At 40.3% G+C, this 20,535-nt stretch overlaps 2 protein-coding genes across 6 annotated transcripts in view; both read right to left on the bottom strand.

The window, feature by feature from the left end:
• The window catches only part of osbpl9 (oxysterol binding protein-like 9), a 31,661-nt gene extending 25,672 nt beyond the window's left edge, over positions 1-5,989 (bottom strand). For both annotated transcript variants that reach the window (XM_044361146.1, XM_044361147.1), the window contains exons 1-2: positions 5,846-5,989; positions 2,796-2,846 (exon numbers count right to left, since the gene is read on the bottom strand). In XM_044361146.1, the coding sequence (XP_044217081.1) occupies positions 2,796-2,846; positions 5,846-5,956 (162 nt within the window). In that variant the 5' untranslated portion in view covers positions 5,957-5,989. The remainder of the gene's footprint in view (positions 1-2,795; positions 2,847-5,845) is intronic.
• Positions 5,990-8,240: 2,251 nt separating this feature from the next.
• abl2 (c-abl oncogene 2, non-receptor tyrosine kinase) overlaps positions 8,241-20,535 on the bottom strand; it is a 28,101-nt gene continuing 15,806 nt past the window's right edge. For all 4 annotated transcript variants that reach the window (XM_044360949.1, XM_044360950.1, XM_044360951.1 and 1 more), the window contains exons 3-11: positions 18,791-19,086; positions 18,296-18,568; positions 17,927-18,011; positions 17,381-17,558; positions 17,030-17,214; positions 16,779-16,931; positions 16,326-16,415; positions 15,783-15,965; positions 8,241-13,473 (exon numbers count right to left, since the gene is read on the bottom strand). In XM_044360949.1, the coding sequence (XP_044216884.1) occupies positions 11,651-13,473; positions 15,783-15,965; positions 16,326-16,415; positions 16,779-16,931; positions 17,030-17,214; positions 17,381-17,558; positions 17,927-18,011; positions 18,296-18,568; positions 18,791-19,086 (3,266 nt within the window). In that variant the 3' untranslated portion in view covers positions 8,241-11,650. The remainder of the gene's footprint in view (positions 13,474-15,782; positions 15,966-16,325; positions 16,416-16,778; positions 16,932-17,029; positions 17,215-17,380; positions 17,559-17,926; positions 18,012-18,295; positions 18,569-18,790; positions 19,087-20,535) is intronic.

Genomic DNA, 20,535 nt, shown 5'->3' with positions numbered 1-20,535 from the left:
TCTGAACCTCTCAAGATATCTTACAGAAAAGCCCCTACTATCAGAGACAAGTTGACCCACAGTTGGCCTCCAACTAAATGGAAAATTAATGGTTTAAAAGATGACAAATGCATGAATGGAACATAACACATCAATCTTATGTATTTCAAAAGAAGTGTTTTTCTATTACAAGGACGGGCAATAAATCTAAATATTATTAATCTCACTCCACTGTCCTTGTAAGTGTTTCTACACCGACTGAAGGAATTGACTGAGTGGGTGAACATAATGATCTTTTAATGGTGGAAGAAGTAGGATGAGTCCTTTACCAGAGGGAGACAGAGAAGTCTATTGTTTTTTTTTTAAATTTAATGCGTTTGTATATCCGGGTCTGAATGACAGACATAGAAACCCTTTTTATAAACATTGTTCATGACTGTTTGATTTGTTAAGTCATTATTTTCAATATGTGATAATGTGAATCTGTTATATATGTTATGTGATGGAATAACACTTCCAGTCTATTGTCTACATAATAAAATGGGTGTAATCAGCATTTTTATTATCTCTGCTCTGATGCACTCATTGTACAGAACCATGTTTCTTTTTGCTGACCACATAGTATAGCCTCATAAATCAGTGTATAGTTCAACATGTCCTCGACAGTATCCCTTAAAATGGATGCACAAAAGATAATGATTAATTAAAGGGATGCTGTAGTGCACTGTTTTATTTTCCACATATTTCTTATTTTTTAAACTTTTTCATTTGGAGCAACTCTTACTGTATGTCGAAGTTGAATAATTTGACTCAATGAAAAACTTAAATGCCTTGTGCCACATGAAAGTAATACACTAACAACGTGTATAACACTATGGTTTCTGGTTATAGTGTTAATGCAAAGCAAGTCTGGTCTAGACCACAGATAAAGCCTGTGGGTAAAAAAATCACTTAGAAGAAACTGAAACTAGGGTTGTACAATATACGACACAGGGATCAGGATTTGATAGAAGCAAAGTTTCTAACAACTAAAAAACTGTCTATGATAAGATGAGTTTGTTTTTCCTTAGGCATAAAATGTGCATAACAGCTTAACAATTATTTATCTTTTTATAATTTGTTATTTTGGCCAAGTCAGCGTCTAGACCTCAGAGGGCGCTTAAGCAGTTTTTGAAGGAAGAATGGATGAAACTGCAGAGTCCCGATGTGCAAAGCTGACATACCCACATAGACTAGAGGCTGTAAACTGTTGCAAAAAGGGCCTCTACTAAATTATATTCAGTTAAATTATTATATAAAATTGTATTGTTTTGTGTTTTATATTTTTAATTAACTTAGATCAACTTATAGAGGTTGTTTTCCATTGTAATTGATGAGATTTAGATGATATTTTGATACATTTTTCAGGCTCCATGGTGTGTATCATGAAATTTTTTTGTTATATTGTTGTACTCCTAACCGCAACGTGTGACACATGACTAAATCATACTAGATCCTCTTTTCATGTAGTTTCAGAAGATACTTCCTCCCTTCAGTGGAACATAAAGCAACATTTTCAGGTGTCTCGTAATGCCCTCTGGCCTCAAACAGGTGTGGTGGGATAAAATGTGGCAAACACCACTGCTTCTGTTCACTCTCATGAGAAACATCACCTCCTTGATTTTATAATCAGTGCTCTAAAGTCAGAGTGACTGTGAGGCGTCTAAAAGTTAACAATGACTTGTTAGGAATTCAGATGAGGAAGAAAACAACATCTGGAGTTCAAGTCCAGCTCTACTTTGGCTTTTACAAAAGGTTGAGGTCACAAGAGCGAAAGCAAAAGTAAAGAGTAAAGAAGGCATCATAATGAGATTTCATCCAGAAAACAGCAAGCAGAGACAACAGAAAAAGTATTGAACATGAAGTTTTACAGTAGCTGTTGGACATAGATAACTGTTTTAAGTCTTCATTGCCCACAAAAGCTCAGTTTCTTTACTACTCACACACACATTAACATCCTACACTCTGTGATGACAAGAGTTGTCATCAAGTCACTATAAGATGTACAGTAAACACAGGACAGGGACAGACAGACAGACCTTTGCTCTGATTTTTTACAAGCAGCTAAAAGCTCTGCTGCTAAGTGTTATCAACTAACTCAGAGAGAAAGAGAGAAAGTAGAAGTCATAGACACTGCAGAGGCCCTTAAATTCTTAAAGTGGATCTACCTGCTGCAATACAGTGACTCGATTTATAAACTGAATAAGGTCATACAGACATGTTATTGTGCTTTAAAATTGCTCTACTTCCATCATTGCATCCTTAATTATTAATAAATGAGAGCTCATTCTTTCAGGACTAATGTAGGCTCAGTCCCATGAACACTTTCTGTATTAGAAATCTTCCCTTCATCTCTGTATAAGAATAACAAGAGCAGATACTGTAGTAGTGTAACTGCTGCCATCTAGTGGATATTACTCAAGACTAAAGACACATTTTAAAGGCTAACGCCTTTACTGGCAAAGCTACAAAAGCGTAGCAATAGAGCTGTGGATATGGCTCAAGGAAACTAATGACATCTGTTGAATTAGGCCAATAAAAAAGGCAATTAGTATATTAGACGAGAACTGCACAATACTGCAAAAAGACTGCATTGACAAAGCAAATCTTCTGAGAGTCTTAGTGGACAGTGTGTACTATACATGGGACTACCATACATTGAGCATATGAAAATTCTTTTAAATACCTGCAACCAGCAACTGAGCCAAGCATGCAGAGTATGCTTAGTAGTATTATGAAAGACAACTATCAGGATGGCTTCGATCCTGGGAACTTACCCTGAGACGCACACAGCCTCTTCTGGATCCTCGCATCATCTTGTCCTTGGACTGAAAAACCAGCAACAGAACAAATCAGGGATACAGTCAGTAAACAAAGGGCAGGGTAGGCATAATGACAGTTTCATACAATTTGAATTTACATTTAAACTAGAGGTAGACGATGCAAGTTTTCACCGTTTTGGTTTAGTAAGAACATTTAACATAAATCAGCATGTAGAGATTATAACACACCAGCTCCACACATGTAGAAGTTAACCCACATATAAAGTACAGAGTAAATGTGGTCTGTATGTCGTAAGGTTATTAGTATCAATGAGCAATTTGATCCAACTGTAGGCTCTTAGTCAAGTTTTCCTTCTTAACTGCTGTCCTGCAGAATTAGGGCTGGGTATCGGTGCTCAATACCTTTAAGGCATGGGTTCTTAACCTTTTGTAACTTTGGGCCCACTTTGGATTGTTAAAAAATTTCAGAGGACCACCTTCCCAAAAAAACAACAAAAAAAAACAAAACCCAAAACAAAACATAACATGACAAAAAAGTCATGGTGGGATGGGTGAGAGGCTGATGCGCAGCGTAGCATTAAAAGTGTCTTTGTGTTTGTTCCTTGCCTTTGATTTTGTGATGGTCACAATGGAAACCCCTAACTCACATAAATAGGTGGTCTTGAAAGGCAACAGAAATTTGATTGCCCATTTTGACAGAGAGGGATATTGACTGGCAGCCAGTATCCAGAATGAAGCAAGGTCAACTTGTGTGAGCTGGAGCTTCAGGCTGCTGCCTGCTGATAGTTCCATCAGTTCATTTTCCAACACAGTGGATAGAGACATGTCTTCTGAAGCAGGATCCACAGAGAAAGCTAACTAGCTAACAGTGGCGTAACACGATTGTCGTTACTTAATGAAGTGTCATGATTGGCGTGGTGATATTAAACGTAACTGGTCATTGAAATTACGCATTTTAATTTGATGTTTTTTATTTATGTGAATTCTTGAGCACATTTAGATATGAAAATAACTAGCTTTGCAAACTTTGTAAACTACCAGAAAAAATATATTTTAACCTATGGCAGTACCACTACCTCCGCGGCCCACTTGATGGCGCTCTGAGGCCCACCTGTGGGCCACGGCCCACTGGTTGAGAATAGCTGCTTTAAGGTATCGAGCCAGTACCAACTAGTATTGAAACTTCTCCAGTCAAGCGATACCTGCATTCAATCCTTTTTGTGCCCAAATGTATGTAAACAATGTATGGTTTTGCTTGCAGCCAATCACCGCAAGTGTTCTTCAATTTAATGCGACGTGTGATTGGCCCACTACGGCAGCAGCTACAACCTATACACTCTGCAGGGATAAAAATTCATTGTACAGTTTTGTGCAGTTATTTAATAAATATTTCAATAATTTGAACACGTTAAAAATGTATTTGTGTAAAAATAATTTGGATGAGGAGGAGTGGCGGCATTTTACACAACTAAATGCTTCCAGTCACATGGAATCTAATTAAGTACTCTATTGGTATCATTATCACTTTAAGGGTACTGGTATTGATACTGGTATCGTAATATTTTAAAAAGATACCCAGCCCTAAGCAGAATTGGGGGAAAAAAAACCCTAACCAAAAAGGTGAACTTAAGTCCTACATTACACTGGCTGCAAGAGGGGACTAAAGTGTGACTCGAGCCACAACCTACTACACTGTTCCTGAGTGCGTCACTGAGTAAACTTGAAAGGAAGAAAAAAAGAAAAGGAACCGATTGACATTACACCTGATTAGTTTTTCTCTTACTAAAATGATTTCACTGAAAATTATGATACATTTTGTTTGGCTGCAACTAACAGTGATTTTTGAGTTACTTTTTTGGCATTGTCTGTAATTGATTGACCAGTATTTTTTTTTTTAAAATTGCAGATTAATATTTTGTTGCCTGACTAATCAATTAATCTACTAGGCCTAACTATTTCACCTCTACATCAGACACAAGCGCTACTCCTTTTTGTTCTAATTTGACATATAAGGGTTGAATAATTAATCAAAATATTATCAAAATCACAATATGGCTGAGTGAACTAAAACTTTTAAATACATTTTTGCACTGAAGGAGACTTGTGGATTTTGGCCTCCATCGCTTACACTGTAAATGTATTATGAAGGGCTCTTCTAATGGTCAATATGAACAAGATGAATGATTATAGCAAGAAAAACCTATTTCAATGCTCATGTGGGCACCTGACTGCTGTTTTAAAGCAGACTTGAAACATTGTGAGCCTGTCCTTTAAGCTTTCTGTCAAGATTACACATTGATTTTGGACTCATATTAACTTGTTGACAAGGATGGAAATGTGGGACTTTGATCGGGACATGTTATTAGAGGTTTATTCTCACACTTAATCAAGCACTTTCTCTCATCCAACACACTGATAAAACTGTCTTTCAGCCATCTAAACAAACTCATACTTCAGTAAGGGCTCAGGCTAGGGTCTGGTACAGAGTTAATAGTCCTTTAAAACAACACACTAACGTTACGTACAAATACATGTACATCAGACATCCAATATATGATATATATAACTTTCTGAGAGGAGTGGATAGCACTTAGTAGTTTCCTACCTGATTATTACAGCTTGTTTCACCAGCATTAGCACTGACAGGTCTTTGTCTGGTTTACTGTCGACATTACTGATCAGTGAACAGTAGATTCATTTGTCAAAAACTCTAACTAGCAACCACTGTCTCCTCCCGCGGTGCCTTGTTAGCTATTTGACTCACAAACAAGCGAGTTTGGGACTGTTACACAACCACAACACACACATAATACTGACTCTTTCTCTCTTAGTACAGTCAATTAATCGCAACAAAGCTGCTGCCGACGAGTGTGTGCGTTTCAGCTTTTTAGCTTTGCTAGCCAGCAAAGATAAGACTCCCAACTCCGGACCAACACAAGGCCCCTTTCCCCCACTTAGGTTGGGAAAACCCGGCGGCAACTTCCATAATCTGGCCTCTCTCTCGAAGCAGTTTGGCGTTTACAAACCGTAAGAGGCGAACATACCGTGTAGTAGGACAGCAGGCCGGCGTTGTAGTCCAAAACAAACCAGCGATACTGCCAGCCTTTCATGACGTTAGTCCACTTGCTAAGCGGCCCCTCCATGATGGACGCCATCTTTACAACAGCTGCGGTTGGGGAGGAGTCGGATATGGTGTGGGACGGCGTCACGCGCAGCAGGACGCTGCTGAGGAAGATGATGATGGTGATGCTCCATTTGGAGTGATATACCTCTCCATATATTATTTAAATAGGGTGGATTTAACTTTTTTCTTGTTTTTTTTACTATGATATTGATAAAATCCCAGTAAAAATGTCCGCTTCTCATCGCCAGGCTTTCTTGTAATGGTCTCTCATACAAATTTTCACCTCATAACTATTTGATATGGAATAACAAGGACATTTTATATAAACACAAATCTCTATTTATGGAATATTGGTAGATCAGAGTTTGTCAGAATATAGTATCCCTGTAACTATGTGCCCGTATCAAACTTTCCTGATTATCGTAGGTAAAAATATCACGATAAACGGTATTATCACAATAATCACATTTCCTGAAATCCTTCTATTAGTGCTAAAATATATTTATATTACTTTAAATATACAGTGGTCTTTATGTTGCAGCTTTGTTGGACACTGCATAAGAAATAACATCAAAAACATTTTAACTCTGTAAAGAAAAGCAGATTAAGTTTAAGATAGCTGACTGGAGATGACTTTAAATGCATCTCAGTGTCTCTTAGATTCTACACACACATTCATATTTTGGAAATGTATTAATTTTTCCAGATGAAATTGATTGTTTGTTTCCTGGAGTGCAAGAACTTTAATTGTAGTAAATGTTATAGTGTAATCTGCTGGTGTTAACAGTTAAATATTTTTTGAAAGGCAGAGAAATTTGTAGAGACCATAATAACTGTTATATTGGACAACTACTTATGAAGGAATTAGAGCTGCTGTGTTCACAGTGTCCTCTGAAAACAATATAATCACAATAATGACAGTACTAGTGGTTCCCAGTATTGACACCATCAGATGTTTTACCACTGTATATAATAGAAACAGTATACCGGCACATCTCTACCTGTAACACCTGAGGATTATGAAAAGGTCTTCGGTACTGTACCCTCTGGAGTCTGTATGCTGTTGAAATCTCAGCCAAGGGTTTATGTCCAACAATTGCCCGTGTTATCTCCAACATACAATCTCAAAGGCAAAATGTGTTTCCCAGTTATTCTGGAACACATGAATTACATGAAGTACATGATAAATCTTGTTATTATGACTAACTAGTGACTACAGCAAAGTACAATATCACCCTCTGAAATGTGGAGCAGAAGTATAACAGCATAAAATGTAAATACGCAAGTGAACTACAAGTACCTCAAAATTGTAATCAGAGTAATTGAGAAAATGTACATAGTTTCTACCACTACACGTACAGCAAACTTCCCTTCCCACCATACTAATCCTTTATTCTTAAAACATACTGTCTGTCCCAAATCTACAGTACAGTGTGTCTCCTTAAATAGGATCTGAAGCTGAAACAACTGATTCATCAATTAGTTGATTGGCAGTAAACAGATTTGCTTCAATTGATTAATTATTTAAGTAATTTCTTACAGCAAAATGCTAGAAATTCACAGGTTCCAGATTGTAAAATGTGAATATTTTCTGCTTTTTAGTCTTCTAAAGTGAGTATGTTTGTGTTTTGGACTGTTAGTCAGACAAAACAAGCTCTTTGAATGTGTCAACTTGGGCTCTAGGAAATTGTAATGGGCATTTTTCACTATTTTCTTACATTTTATGAATCAAACCACTAATTGATTGATCTAGATAATAATCAGGAAATTCATTGATAAGGAAAACAATGATTAATTGCGTACCTAGCTTTAAAATTCAACTTTTCTCTTTTTCAGAACTTCACCACACATATAGTGTCTGCTTGTTCCTTTGCTCCAATGAGGCTGTGTGTTGGGTGAAATATTAAAATGCAAATTGATGTTTGCATGGCTACCAAATTACACTCAATAAAAAAAACATCTGGATGTCTTGTATATCATGAATATATTATTACAGTAAGTTTTCAGGGTTCCAACATATGGTGCTTATAAAGATTTTAAACTTTATCTTTTATTTCAATGTTTATTTATGCATCTATCATATTCCATCCCATAATTAATGTATTTTCTGCTTTCCAGTTTGTTATTTTGCTTTGATTTAGACAGCTCTCATTCATTTAAAGACATGAAGCAATATGTCACCTAAAAATGAAATGAAATGCAACCAACAGAGCAGCACTCTATTTGAGAACTCAATTTCAATCTTAAATAATTATCTAAAATTGATTAAAAAAAAAAAACACAGCTTAAAGGCAGATAGACAACCAAAAACGAAACAGTATTCATCAATATCTTTATTATTTACAATAGGCTTAACACTGATAAGCAGAACTTCACAGTAATATATAATGTGAGCTTTAAATTAAAAAAAAAAACAAAAAAACAAAAACACAAAATATATATTTTGTACAATAAAAAAGTTAATGTTAACATCTCTGCCATTTTTCATCCCTGTTTAGATTCACATATTCCATTATGGTGTGTCTGTGTGTGTTGGTTTTCATTGCACTCGTACAACTGAAGAAGTGGCCTTTGGTATAATGATGTGTAACACACGTTCTCCAGAGCTGTTCTCCAAAACAGGGAGACAGGAGGGAAAAAAAAACAACAACAAAAAAACAGATATACAGGATAAATGCAGCCAACATAAATAAAGACAATGCAGAAGACTGAAGATGACAATGAGCAGAAATGTTGTGGCATTGGTTCAGATATCAGATGTGAGGAAAAAACAACATTGGTACCAAATGAATTCATTGACACTGTAATCAATGATTGAATGACTACATGTTTTATTTCTTAAAAAGCAGTCCAAACTGCAAACGTGTTTAATTCTGGGAGGTTACATTTGTTATTCCACTCTTTGATAAGGCTTGAAATATTTTTAAGAAACCTGCTCCACAGAGATGCACTAAAAGTCAACGAGAACCAAACGGGCAAAGAGGCCAAACTGCTTCTAGGCAACAATAAAGAATACAGTGAAAACTTTAAGATGTGATGATTATGAGACAACAGAGCAGCTCGGGTTTAGTGCAGCAGACTCTTAACGTGTCATTTAAAGGTGTGGCTGCACCATCAGTGTTAATGGCCACAAATAAACAACCTTTATTACTGAGTATCCAAATCCATAATTATAATAGACAAAGTGCACCTTTCAGTTTTCAAGTTTGCATCTGACCGTTAACCTCCAAATGTCAGATATACATGCTGTAGTGATGACCTTATCACAATCTCATGGCAAAGGAAAGATAGCACACTGCCATACTTGTGAATTCTTGCAGTGAGAGTGAACTGTACATAAATTATTTGTTCACAAAAAGGCACCAAGAATCATGAAACAACAACAACAAAAAAAGATAACATTTTTTTTTGCCCGTGTTACTTGAAAGTCACAGTGAATAGAAATTAATCAGTTTGTCTCATAGCATCCTGTTTGGCAAGAAATGGGACATTTTCACATGAAATGATGATATGATGATGATATGAAATGCACCACAACACAAATTGATACAAACTTTTACTTGGCAATCTATTATTTTGAAAGTGTTATGAACCTGCAGTGTTTACAGATGGAAGTGTTTGATTTTGTAGTATTCAGATGCAACATGTGTCAATGAACCAATGTGTCTGAGGCCTTATCCAGTGTACATTAAGATGTGAGCCAAGGCAAACAAAGATAATACAGATTTCTGTGAGTTGTGAGTGCACATATGTAATTCTGGCACTGTACACAGTTTAGTTTGTGCTCAAAAAACAGAGCAGCAGTTTCCGGTAATAATTCTATAGTGTGACCAAAATTAAAACTATGGGCCAATAAATTGTAAAAAAAAAAAAAAAAAAAAAAAAAAAAAAAAAAAAAAAATCATAATAAATTAAAAAATGGCATCTTAAGAGATTCAATTCATGCAGATGAACATTCGACCGGGTTCAGAACTGAAGAGTAATACATTCATAAAGCAGATATTCAGATCTGGGTGGATGGGCCTCAGTCTTGCATCTCTTCAGTCAAAAACATTGCTCTTTATGTTGTGACTACACATAAATCTTTTGTTTTCTGGATATGAAATAAAACAAATATTTACATAACATGTCTCTCAAAATAGGTCTGTGCTTTTAATAAAAAAAACAAAAACAAGAATAATTTAAAATTCAAGTTCATACAGACATTCTAAAAAGTATTTTTCTTTGAATCAAATAATGTACAAATCGCTCATGTGCTGAAGACATACTGCAGTTTTTGTTTGTTGAGAGATCAGTACTGTGTGATTAGTGTAAGTAGGTCTCTGCATTTCGCAGTGTTCATACATTGAAGAATTTTGAGGCACTGAGGCCACGACAAGGCTACAGGGAATCCAGCACTGTCCATACTCGGAAGGACACTTATAGGAATACTGTCCCAATTCACCTGCTCATGCGCTACCCTGTGCTCTCCCCTCCTCACTCCGCTCTTATACGCTCCTAGGAAGAATTGTAGTGTGCAAGGATAACTGGACATAAATATTGAAATGCTTTAGGGGACTGGGGATTTTTTTTCCCCCCATTTATGTGGCACTGTGTTAAGGTGTGAACACCAGTCACGTCACTGAAGCGGAGACAAATGCTGTGCATATGATAAGTCACCCCACATTCATTCAGTTTTTAGTACTGTGAGGAAATAAAATGGATTAGAGTAGGAAAAAAGATTTTTTTTTTTTTAGATTTAGATTTGATAAGCCTGTATTTGGTTTCATTTGAGCTTATTTACACGCTTGTCAAATGAAAAGTTTCAATGCTATTAGTGATCCCTTCAATCTTTCTCAATGGTCTCACCTTGTAGGGTGATGTGGGAATGTCACTGTCAAAACAATTGATTATTCTACAAAGACTATTCTAAAAAAAAAAAAAAAAAAAAAGGTTTGATCCGATACCAAGAAAAAGCCGTTTTGGGGAGCTTTAGAGGTTGCAAACATGTCCCTCTACTAAAAAATATTGGCTGTCAGCTGTAATCTATTAAATTAAAACAGTAAAAAAGATCTGCACATGTGTCAAATTGAGACCCCAAAACCTTGAATTATATCAAATCCTGATGTTGATGCTGTTTCCAGTCCTACAATGGCTTTTTAAACAAATGGCTTATGGTCACTCAGTTCCCCAGATACTGAGCTAAATACTCTACTGTGTAGTAACACAGTATACCCGACTGATGATTCACATTTTTGTGAAACACTGCTCGAGCTTGTCAGGGAAAACAGTTGTCTAGTATTCTCAGTAAGGCTGGGCACAACCACCATCATTCTCGCTCAGTATATGACAGACTGACAGATAAGCAGAGTGAGCTTAGACTTTACCTACCCTCTGGGCTGGCTACACACAGCTGATACGCTTGACATTCATTAAACAAAGAGGCCTTTATCGCGGCCAGGTGGAGACTTGGGGCGAAAACATTTCATGTTGGGACTTAAACCACATTTAGTTTGGTATGAACGTTTCTCAATATGTACAGGTCAGAGCAAAAATTAGTGTCCACACTGGCATCTTATGAAACGGTTGTTTGTAAACAATAAAAAGATTACATTTTGTAGTGATTTCTCTGAGGTACTTTAGTCTCATTTCGTCCCCCAAAAAGCTGTCAATAGAACCAGAAATAAAGAGAATATAAGCTGTCTGTTGTGTATTTTGGGGGTGACGGGTGGTGTTGTCACAGTGGCTACCTCTGTACTACGTCACTAATCTCTTTAATACAGCTGTGCAGGTTGTCCAGTACAGTGTTGGGCCCCACATTGCTCAGCCCTCCACCTCCTGAGGACGAGGCCCTCAGTTCCTGCAGGCTGAGCTCCAGCTTCACCACTGCCTCTCGGAAGGCAAATTTGTTCCTCATCTGAGGGATGCAGTCCACATAACCTGAGCAGTAGTCTAGCAGCTGGTGGCCGGCGTCCAGCACTTGGCTGCTGGATGGGCTTTCGGAGCTGGCGTGGAGGGCGCTGCTCAGGCACTCAGCGCACTCCAGCAGGGCCTCACGGCTAACCCGCTCCAGGGGCACCCTCTCCGCCTGCTGCCTGGTTCGCCGCAGTGCCACTTTGGAACCAGCAGATGGTGCTGAGTGTGAGGAGGGGGCAGCGGTGGTGGCTCCGTTGGCCATTTTGTTGGGAGTTGTGTTGTTGGCAGAGCAAGATGAGGAAAAGGAGGAGGAAGACGCAGGAGGCACTTGTGGTGGCGGCACTGACGGTCTACCCGTCGTTACTCCTCCTGACAATCGTCCTGACCTGTGACCTTTTAATGTGTCCCCGTTCACTTCCACTGGTGCTCCTCCTACCTGCTCCTCTCCATCACCGCTGTAGGAGTGTTGCAGGCTGCGCAGAGTGGGAGGGGGAGGAGGAGCACACTTGGGTTTTACAAGTCGCGGCCTGTCTCGGTCTGCTTGGTGCTCAGACAGCAGTTTGAAGCGGTTCCCCTGAGAGTCTAGCCCGACTAGGTGCACGTCAGCTGGGCTGTGCTTCAGAGTGGGGGAGATCAAGACTGGAACTTTGTGGTTGTGAGTTGGTGCACCTGCTGCAGCACTAGAACTAGAAGTCTTAGAGGGGGATGACCAGCTCTGCTGCCTGTCCAGTGCTCCCCCACTCTCCTCTCTACCCTCCCTGACCCGGGACAGACTGTCCGATTCCCCCACCTCCCCCCCAACCCCTGGTGCCCTCACCCCTACAGCAGCACTCCGGGGTAGTAGCTTGGCTTTGGGCCTTTCCCTGATCTGTGCGGTCCCCTCGTCCATCCTCCTAAGCAGAGTTTCAGAGGGCCGTGCGGCCCCATTCTCTGGCTGGGAGGTTGTGGAGGCAGTTCTCTCCAGAGGGGGTTTAGCACTGCGGTTCCTGGGTAAAGTCAGAGCCATACGCTCCAGGTCTGGCAGCCCAGCTGACATCGAGGAGGTAGAATTGGACCTAGGGAAGGGTTTAGGCCCGCCAACCATACTTCCAACCTCCTCTGAGCAGGTAGTCTTTCCTGTCCGTAGCCCCAGGGTCTTTTTAATGAGTCTAGGGGTAAAAAAGCCAGCGAGTCCTCCCCAACTGCTGCCACTTGTCACCTGTGAACCAAGGCCCCCACCAGAGGGTTTCTGTCCAAAAGTGGCCCCACAGCAGCGTGACTGACCCTGGGTGGGTTCCCCATGTGAATGGGACGGAGAGGCAGAAAAGCCCCCCAAACTGTCTGACTGGGGCAGCGGAGGAGGAGCGCTGAAATCAGCGGTGGGCTCATATTTCTTGTGAGGTTGTGTCTCCATCTCCCGGAAGGAACTGCTCCTTTTGGGTGGCGTTGGGAGATTCTGTTGGTGCTGAGAGGATGGTGAGGAGGAAGAAGAGGAAGATTTCTTCTTTATGAAGGAGCTAAAGAAGCCAGTCTTGCGGTCTCGTGTAAATGTGCCCACATCGTGTGCATCCTCTAAAAGGCTGCTGGGAGATTTATCTCGTGGCTGCTGCTTTCTGGGCAGAGCTGGGGAGCTGCCTGATCGGCCCTCCCCTCCTAGCAAAGTAGAAGCCCAGCCTGGAAAGAAAAAAGAGGAATGGATTAAAACCACACACAAAAAAAACCGGGGTGAACTCAGCAGGAACACGTGCATCTTTGTTCAAAGGTTGCAGAATATCTTGCAGACACAGCTAATGAAGGATATTGGTCTGATTTTTTAGTCTCTCAATACGCTCGCCTATACATTAATGTCATTCATTCTTTCAGACAGCCGTGTATTGTTGCAATAAGATGGACTATTCCCTCTCTCTCTCAAAGCTGTTCTTTCCTCCTCGGGGACTCATGAGTGAGGAAAAAGCACTTCAGGAGAGGGGATGGAAAGTTTTGAGGCCATGCCAGTTGCACAAATGCACACACTAATTCAACAATTTACAAATTGCTCTTGTAAAAGATGGGGTGATGAATATACTTCAGGCACTTGACACACGCGCCAAAAAAACAAAACAAAAAAAACCTGCCCAACCACTGCTACTTGAAATGAGGTTGCATAACTTTGCTCAAACAGAAGAATACACTTTTACAAGCCTGCTAGCTGTTAAATCATTACAGAGCAGTGCACAATGTTCACTAACCAGGCAATGTACTGGTGATGAGAGGAGAAAACTGCAAAACCTAGTCCTTTATAACCAGATAATAACCAGATCATTGTCAGTTATATTAAGTGAATAAGGACAAATAGCAGATTGAATAACAGCAGACTCCTAATACTGCTTCATCTTCATCATGTGCATTTAAATATAAATGTATACAAACAAGAAATATTTCTACAACACATTAGATGTGAATATAGAATTAAGAGATACAGGCTGTGGTGGTTTTTGTGATTTTGAGACCTTGTGATTTTTCATTATTGTCGTATGTACACTTGAAACAACCAGTGAAGAAACGGATTGATATTTTAGAAGACTCTTGTCTTGTGTTTTATGACTTTTTGAAACTTATTGCGTGTTCACAGTACCACTTTTATTGGATTTAAGAAGTGATAAAGGCTTATGTTCATTGTATTAGTGAATACTTATGTTCATGGACCAAAACTTCAGAAGTCTTAAGTCAGTGACAGAAGAAATGACATAAAAAGGACAGATGAGATACAAAGGTCAGAATGTCTTTCTACATCAGATAAACACACAAATGAACAAAATTTTATTTTCAACATAAAACCAATAAATAAGCAATAACTTAAAACAAAAGACAAACAACAGACAATATTATTGAAATTTAATAATATTAGTGTTAGCAAATTGTAGTACAAGACCTGTTACCAAGTACTGGTTGTGATATGGGAATAATAGTAATGCAACAAAGTAGGACAAGAAAAATATGACCAATATGACCTAATGTTGATTCACATCACATATAACAGATACTTTTCATATATATAAGTGTCAAAGATAATGAACAATGGTTTAGCTGAACATCTGGATTGCTCAAAATACTTGGGAGAGTCTGAGGTTGACTTGGAGTGACTAAATGGATCACAATAGATAAGATGAAACCACATTTATAATGCCTGAGGAAGCTGAACTCATGTTTTTTTTTTCTTCATTATATGCAGTGTATTAAATTACTCTATCTTGGTATAGGGTGGATATGTCATTAGAACTAAATTAGACAGGATGAATTACATTTTCGGAAGAGCTGAGAGGTTGGCGGGAATGGCAGATGTTGACTCAGTTTATTATGATTATGTTCTGTGGGATTATGGAGGAAGAAAAACATCCTCTGCATAGGAGAAATGACTGACTGTTGGATTGAATATTGTGGCAGTCGCTCACACTTGGTATTTTTCTCTCCATTATCCCTTAGTACTGCATGGGGTTGGTAAAGACGGCTTGTGGTTCCATAATACATCTTTATGTTTTTATATTTTATACTTCAAGTATAGTTTGGGTAAGCATTACTTTTTCACATTTTAATTGGTGCTGTGTGACATGGAGTGTGAATGAATGAATAAATAAATAAAATCTTGAATCTTGGGAGTCAGATGCTTTTACAGTATGGTTTTCATGAAGGAAATAACTGTTCAGCTCATCTGCAACAGCACTGATGAGCTGAAACACTTTAGTAATTGTAGGCCAATGTGTGGAGACTCCTTCAGGCTGTGCTTGCAGAACCGCCTTGAGACAGCACTGGTTGACTGGACGGATGCCAGACAGATGCTGGCACTGGAGATCACTTGGTAAGAAAAATGACCGCCCTTCTCTTCAGACGGCGGGCTTGGCGACGCTGCAGTGTACTCTCTGAACCAACGTTGTCTGGCATACCTGCAGAATTATAATGTGGTGCGTCTGACTGGTTGGTAGTAAGGTAGGCATGCCTGGCTGTACCTGAGTGACTGTGAGAGCTGTGGTCAGGTCGCCCGTCGAGTCCACCCTCGATGTTTTCCTTGTTTTCTGTGTGCTTGTGGAGTGTGCGGGATTTGGAAGGCAACAGGGGCATGTCGTGACTGAAGGAGTGCAGTGGTCCACAGTGACCAGAGGAGGCTGTCTTACAGAGCTCCTCTGCTACCTCTGCAATGTACAAAGAACAAAATACTCAATTAGAAGGTGGCCGTGGTCACTATTCAAACTTAACACAACATATGTATATTTGCTGACCATGTTTCAATGCTTCTGAAACTCTTGTATTATTCGTGCGGGTTTAAACTGATCTTTCTTCCTTCTCCAGTTTTACAGTTTCATCTGATATAAAACTTTCCAAAGAAACTGAGTTGAACAGGCAGCTCACTCAACTTAAAATATGTAAATAAAAGCCAGCGAGCTGATATGATTGTTTTCTTGTTCAGCTTAATCATCACAGCTAATCTAGAAGCTTCGTGAAAGCAGGTTTTGAGCTACACAAAAGATTGACTCCACGACATGATCCTGTACCTTCAGAGATGCTGGAGTCATGGAACATTGTTTCGAAGGCTTGGTGGATTTCTGCAAACGAAGGCCGATCTAATGGGCTCCACTGCCAGCCTGGTAGAGAGAGACAGAATAAAAAATGACATGTTACTACTAGAAAGTACTTTGAAACTACATTATTCAAAATGATTTGGAAGTATTCTTGTTGCGAATCTAACGTTTCTTTCACAGATCTGGTGGTTTTAGTATTGGATTATAGTTTGTCAGTCAGTCTTTCTTTTGACGTTATTTTGACGGACGCATTTCTAAGATGGATAGTGAACTTTCACACAGTATGGGAGAGGAATGCAGCAAAGTGTGACATGACAAAGATCTGATTTGGAAGACTGCATGGGTAGTGCATGCATCCATGTCTTTCCAACACAGTGCAACCACTTGGTGAATAAATAAGAGGTAGGCAAGATAGCTACTACTCACATGCCCTCATGAGTTCATAGACCTTTGGTGGGCATCCCTCAGGCTGTTCCATGCGGTAGCCCTTTTCCAGGAGGTCGTAGACCTGAGACAGATCAATGCCTGGGTATGGAGACATGCCATAGGTGGCAATTTCCCACAGCAGCACCCCAAACGCTGTAAGGAAGAATGTTTTAGAGAATTTATATTGAGGAAAATGAGATACAAAAGAGCAAATCAATACTGGATGAAATATGTGCACATGTATTACTCACCCCAGACATCAGACTTGATGGAGAAGGTGTTGTATGCGAGGCTCTCTGGTGCGGTCCACTTGATGGGGAACTTGGCCCCAGCGTGGGCAGTGTAGGTGTCACCAGTCATCAACCTGCTCAGACCAAAGTCTGCAACCTTTACGACATGATTCTCTCCGACCAGGCAGTTCCTCGCTGCGAGATCCCTGAGAGAGGGAGGAATAAAGCAAAGAGGAGGGAGGGAAACAGGAATTCAGGGTGTAAAGGTGTGGGGAAAAGGTGAAAAATTAGACTACTTTCACATATGTGGGCAAATACAAGAGAGGCATGCATATACACACACACACAGACACATCAAAACTATCTCCTTACCTGTGTATGAAGTTCTTCTTCTCTAAATATTCCATAGCAGAGGAGATCTGCGTGGCCATGTAGAGCAGTACCACAGCATTCACCTCCTCCTTGTCACAGTCTCTCAAGTAGTCCAGTAGGTTGCCGTGTGGCATGTACTCTGTCACGATGTAGAACGGAGGCTCCAATGTACACACACCTGTGGGAGAGGTAGCGGTTAGAATACAGATGCCAACAAGAACAAAGACTGAGAGCCAAAGTCAGCTCTAGTGTAATTTCAGGAGCAAGACATATTTTTGGGGGGGGAAATTTGTTTGTGTTTGTTAGATATTTGTATTAGAGAGATGGCAGAAAATGATGTGAGACAGAGATGGGGAATAACATTCAACAAAGGTCCCCGGCCAGACGAGAACTGTGGACATTGCAGTTAATGCCTAGCGTCTTAACCCCCAGGCCACCAGGGCAGCCCAGGAGCCAGAATGTTTTAAAATAAATACATATATGTGTAAAATCAGGTTTTAAAGAGGCACAGTAAGTTATACTTCGTAGATGTTCATAAATACTGACCTAGTAGCTGAACGAGGTTTGGATGTTTAACCTCCTTCATAACTGCTGCTTCTTTCAGGAATTCTTCAACTTCCATGGTGTCCTCCTATCATAACAGAAATGGAGAGAGAAGAAAGAGGCTTTTATCAGAGGGGTGAACAGACAAAGCAGTTGGAAAAAAGCAACATCTAAAAGCATCTAAGGTGATAATATAATGTAATACCAAAGTCCACCTGCAGGTGGCGATCTATAACCATTGTTCAGCCCATGTCCCATCATTTACAGATACAAAAAGGGCTGAGAGACTGACATCAAAACAGGAGATTTTTTTTACAAATCAGCTTTCTAGTTCACAAAAATCAACTGATGGCTACAAGAGGGTCATCTAACCTTTAGTGTTTTGACAGCCACCGTGAGGTTGTACTTTTTCCACACTCCCACGTACACCTCCCCGTACTGGCCTCCTCCCAGCTTGTGCTTCATGGTGATGTCAGTGCGCTCCATCTCCCACTTGTCATGGATGGGTGACACACCGTACACCGTGGGCTTGTTACATTTGGGTGCTGGGTAGTGCAGTGTGGTGACCAGGCCATCGGCTACAGTGGAGTGGTGGTGGACCAGCTCGGCCAGGGTGGCAAAACGACTCTCAGACGTCACATACACCTAAGAGGGAGGGGAAGGAGAAGCAGGGAGGTGGAACAAAATTTGTAATTCAGGATTTTAATTTTACTTTACTGAACATATCCAAAATACTGAATATTTATATTTTTCTTATTTGATTATTACTTGTAATTGTGATTTTTTTTTAAAGAAAAAATGTAGTTTATATGTAGCTCTACACCAACACCAGACTTCCAGCCACGTTACACGCTTACATAACTCTACCTTTCCATCAGAAGCTGTGTTGATCCGGTAGTGGTAGACTCTCCCCTCGTAGCGGAGAGAAATGGACAGCTGTCCAGGGCTGCTCTCGCTTTCCCGTACCAGGAAACTGCCATTGATGAGGGATGAGAGCAGGTACTCGGCGGCGCTGCGGGACACAGGCCCATGGTACCAGCTATGTTTCTCCAGACTGTTGACTGGCGTGATGTAATTGGAGGGCACCCACCCCTGGCCGTTCTTAGAGCGCACTTCGCTCCACTCACCATTCTGGTTGTAGCCCAGCACACGCAGCTTCTCACCTAGACGAGGAGAGGAATTAGTAAGACGACATGTTATGGTGGTAGCATGGCCCGGTGGACAGAAAGATTGAGTCATATGGTCACAGCTTTAATTCCAGCCATGCATACTGCTAAAGTGCCCTTTGGTTATAGTCTAGACAGCTAATCAGGACTTGAATAAATCTTGAAAGAGAAAAGCCAAAATTTTAAATATGATAATAAAAATTCTTTATGAGTTAATACAGAAAGTGCTTACGTTTTATGATGAAATATCCGGTGCTGATTACAGAATGTTATTTTTTCCAACTTTCTTTTTAAACTTCTTGGATACGACATAGAACAAAACTTTCTCATCAGGTCACAGCGTTGCCCATGACGCCTTAATAACAGCTCACATTCAAGAGAGAGGAGTCATGGATATACTGTGCCTCTCGTTGAAACTACATCAAAAGTTATGGAACAATGATAGGGTTGGGTGAACAGCATATCTGTCATAGAGAGCTAGGCAAAACAGGCGTGTAGTGACTTGGTCTGTTGTCTCTGTGTGTCTATCTCTGACGTCAGTGGAGGAGCGGACATGAGGGAGTGGAGCGGTTGATGTGCTGGAGACCAGAGGAGGGAGTGAACCATCAGGACAACAAACAACACAGCATGAAGCAGTGATCAGACTGCTGGTCGGAAGGAGGATTGGAGGAAAAAAGGAGAGGAAAGAGGGCAGAAGCTGGCGAGGAGTGATGGTCTGAAAGAGAGACTAGACTCTCACTCACTCTGAACTGTCACTCTGCCTACCTCTGCACCTCTACTACAAATCCTCCACACTGCCTTTTCTATATTTCTCCATTCACTAAGGCCACATCCACATTTTCATTTTGAAAGTCTCTGTTTTAGGAGTTTGAAAACACCAGAGTAGTGTGGACGCTAGGAGTAAACGTAGCAAAAGTTATGGGTTTTAAAACCAAAACGTATAGGTGTGGATGTAGCATAAGACTCAAAGTTTTACAACCAAAGTATCTCTTAACTCCTTAAATTCATACAGCAGCTCTTTCTTGCAGTTAGCCTTCAGGCTATCATGACTCAGTCTCATAATACCTCAAACTGCGCCTGCAAGAACACAAGAAAATTAACAGCTACAAAGATTGTCAAATATACTGTTAACACTGAGCGCTGTGAAGTGTAAACATTTAACAAATAGAGTTTAGGCCAGTCAGTAAGACAACCATGGCCCATTGACATGTAACCGCAAACCAGAGCTGCACGTCTAGCTCTTAAAGCTAAACTCTTTAGCTAGAAATCCGCAGAGCTACATTAAACAGAGACGGTTATCCACATACAGCCCACCAATCCACCAGTCTCCTCTGTGTCTGTGGGAGTGGAAACACTGACTGCCTCCCTACCTCACACTGCAGCAAGGCTCTGGTCTGGCCTGGTTTGGCCTGGCACTGAGAAGAGACAACGATTAGCCCCAGACGC

This window comes from Thunnus albacares, chromosome 9 (genome assembly GCF_914725855.1).
Source record: "Thunnus albacares chromosome 9, fThuAlb1.1, whole genome shotgun sequence".
NCBI classification, from domain to species: Eukaryota; Metazoa; Chordata; class Actinopteri; order Scombriformes; family Scombridae; genus Thunnus; species Thunnus albacares.
Note: the sequence above shows the minus strand (reverse complement) of the source record. Positions and strands in the feature narration are given on the sequence as shown.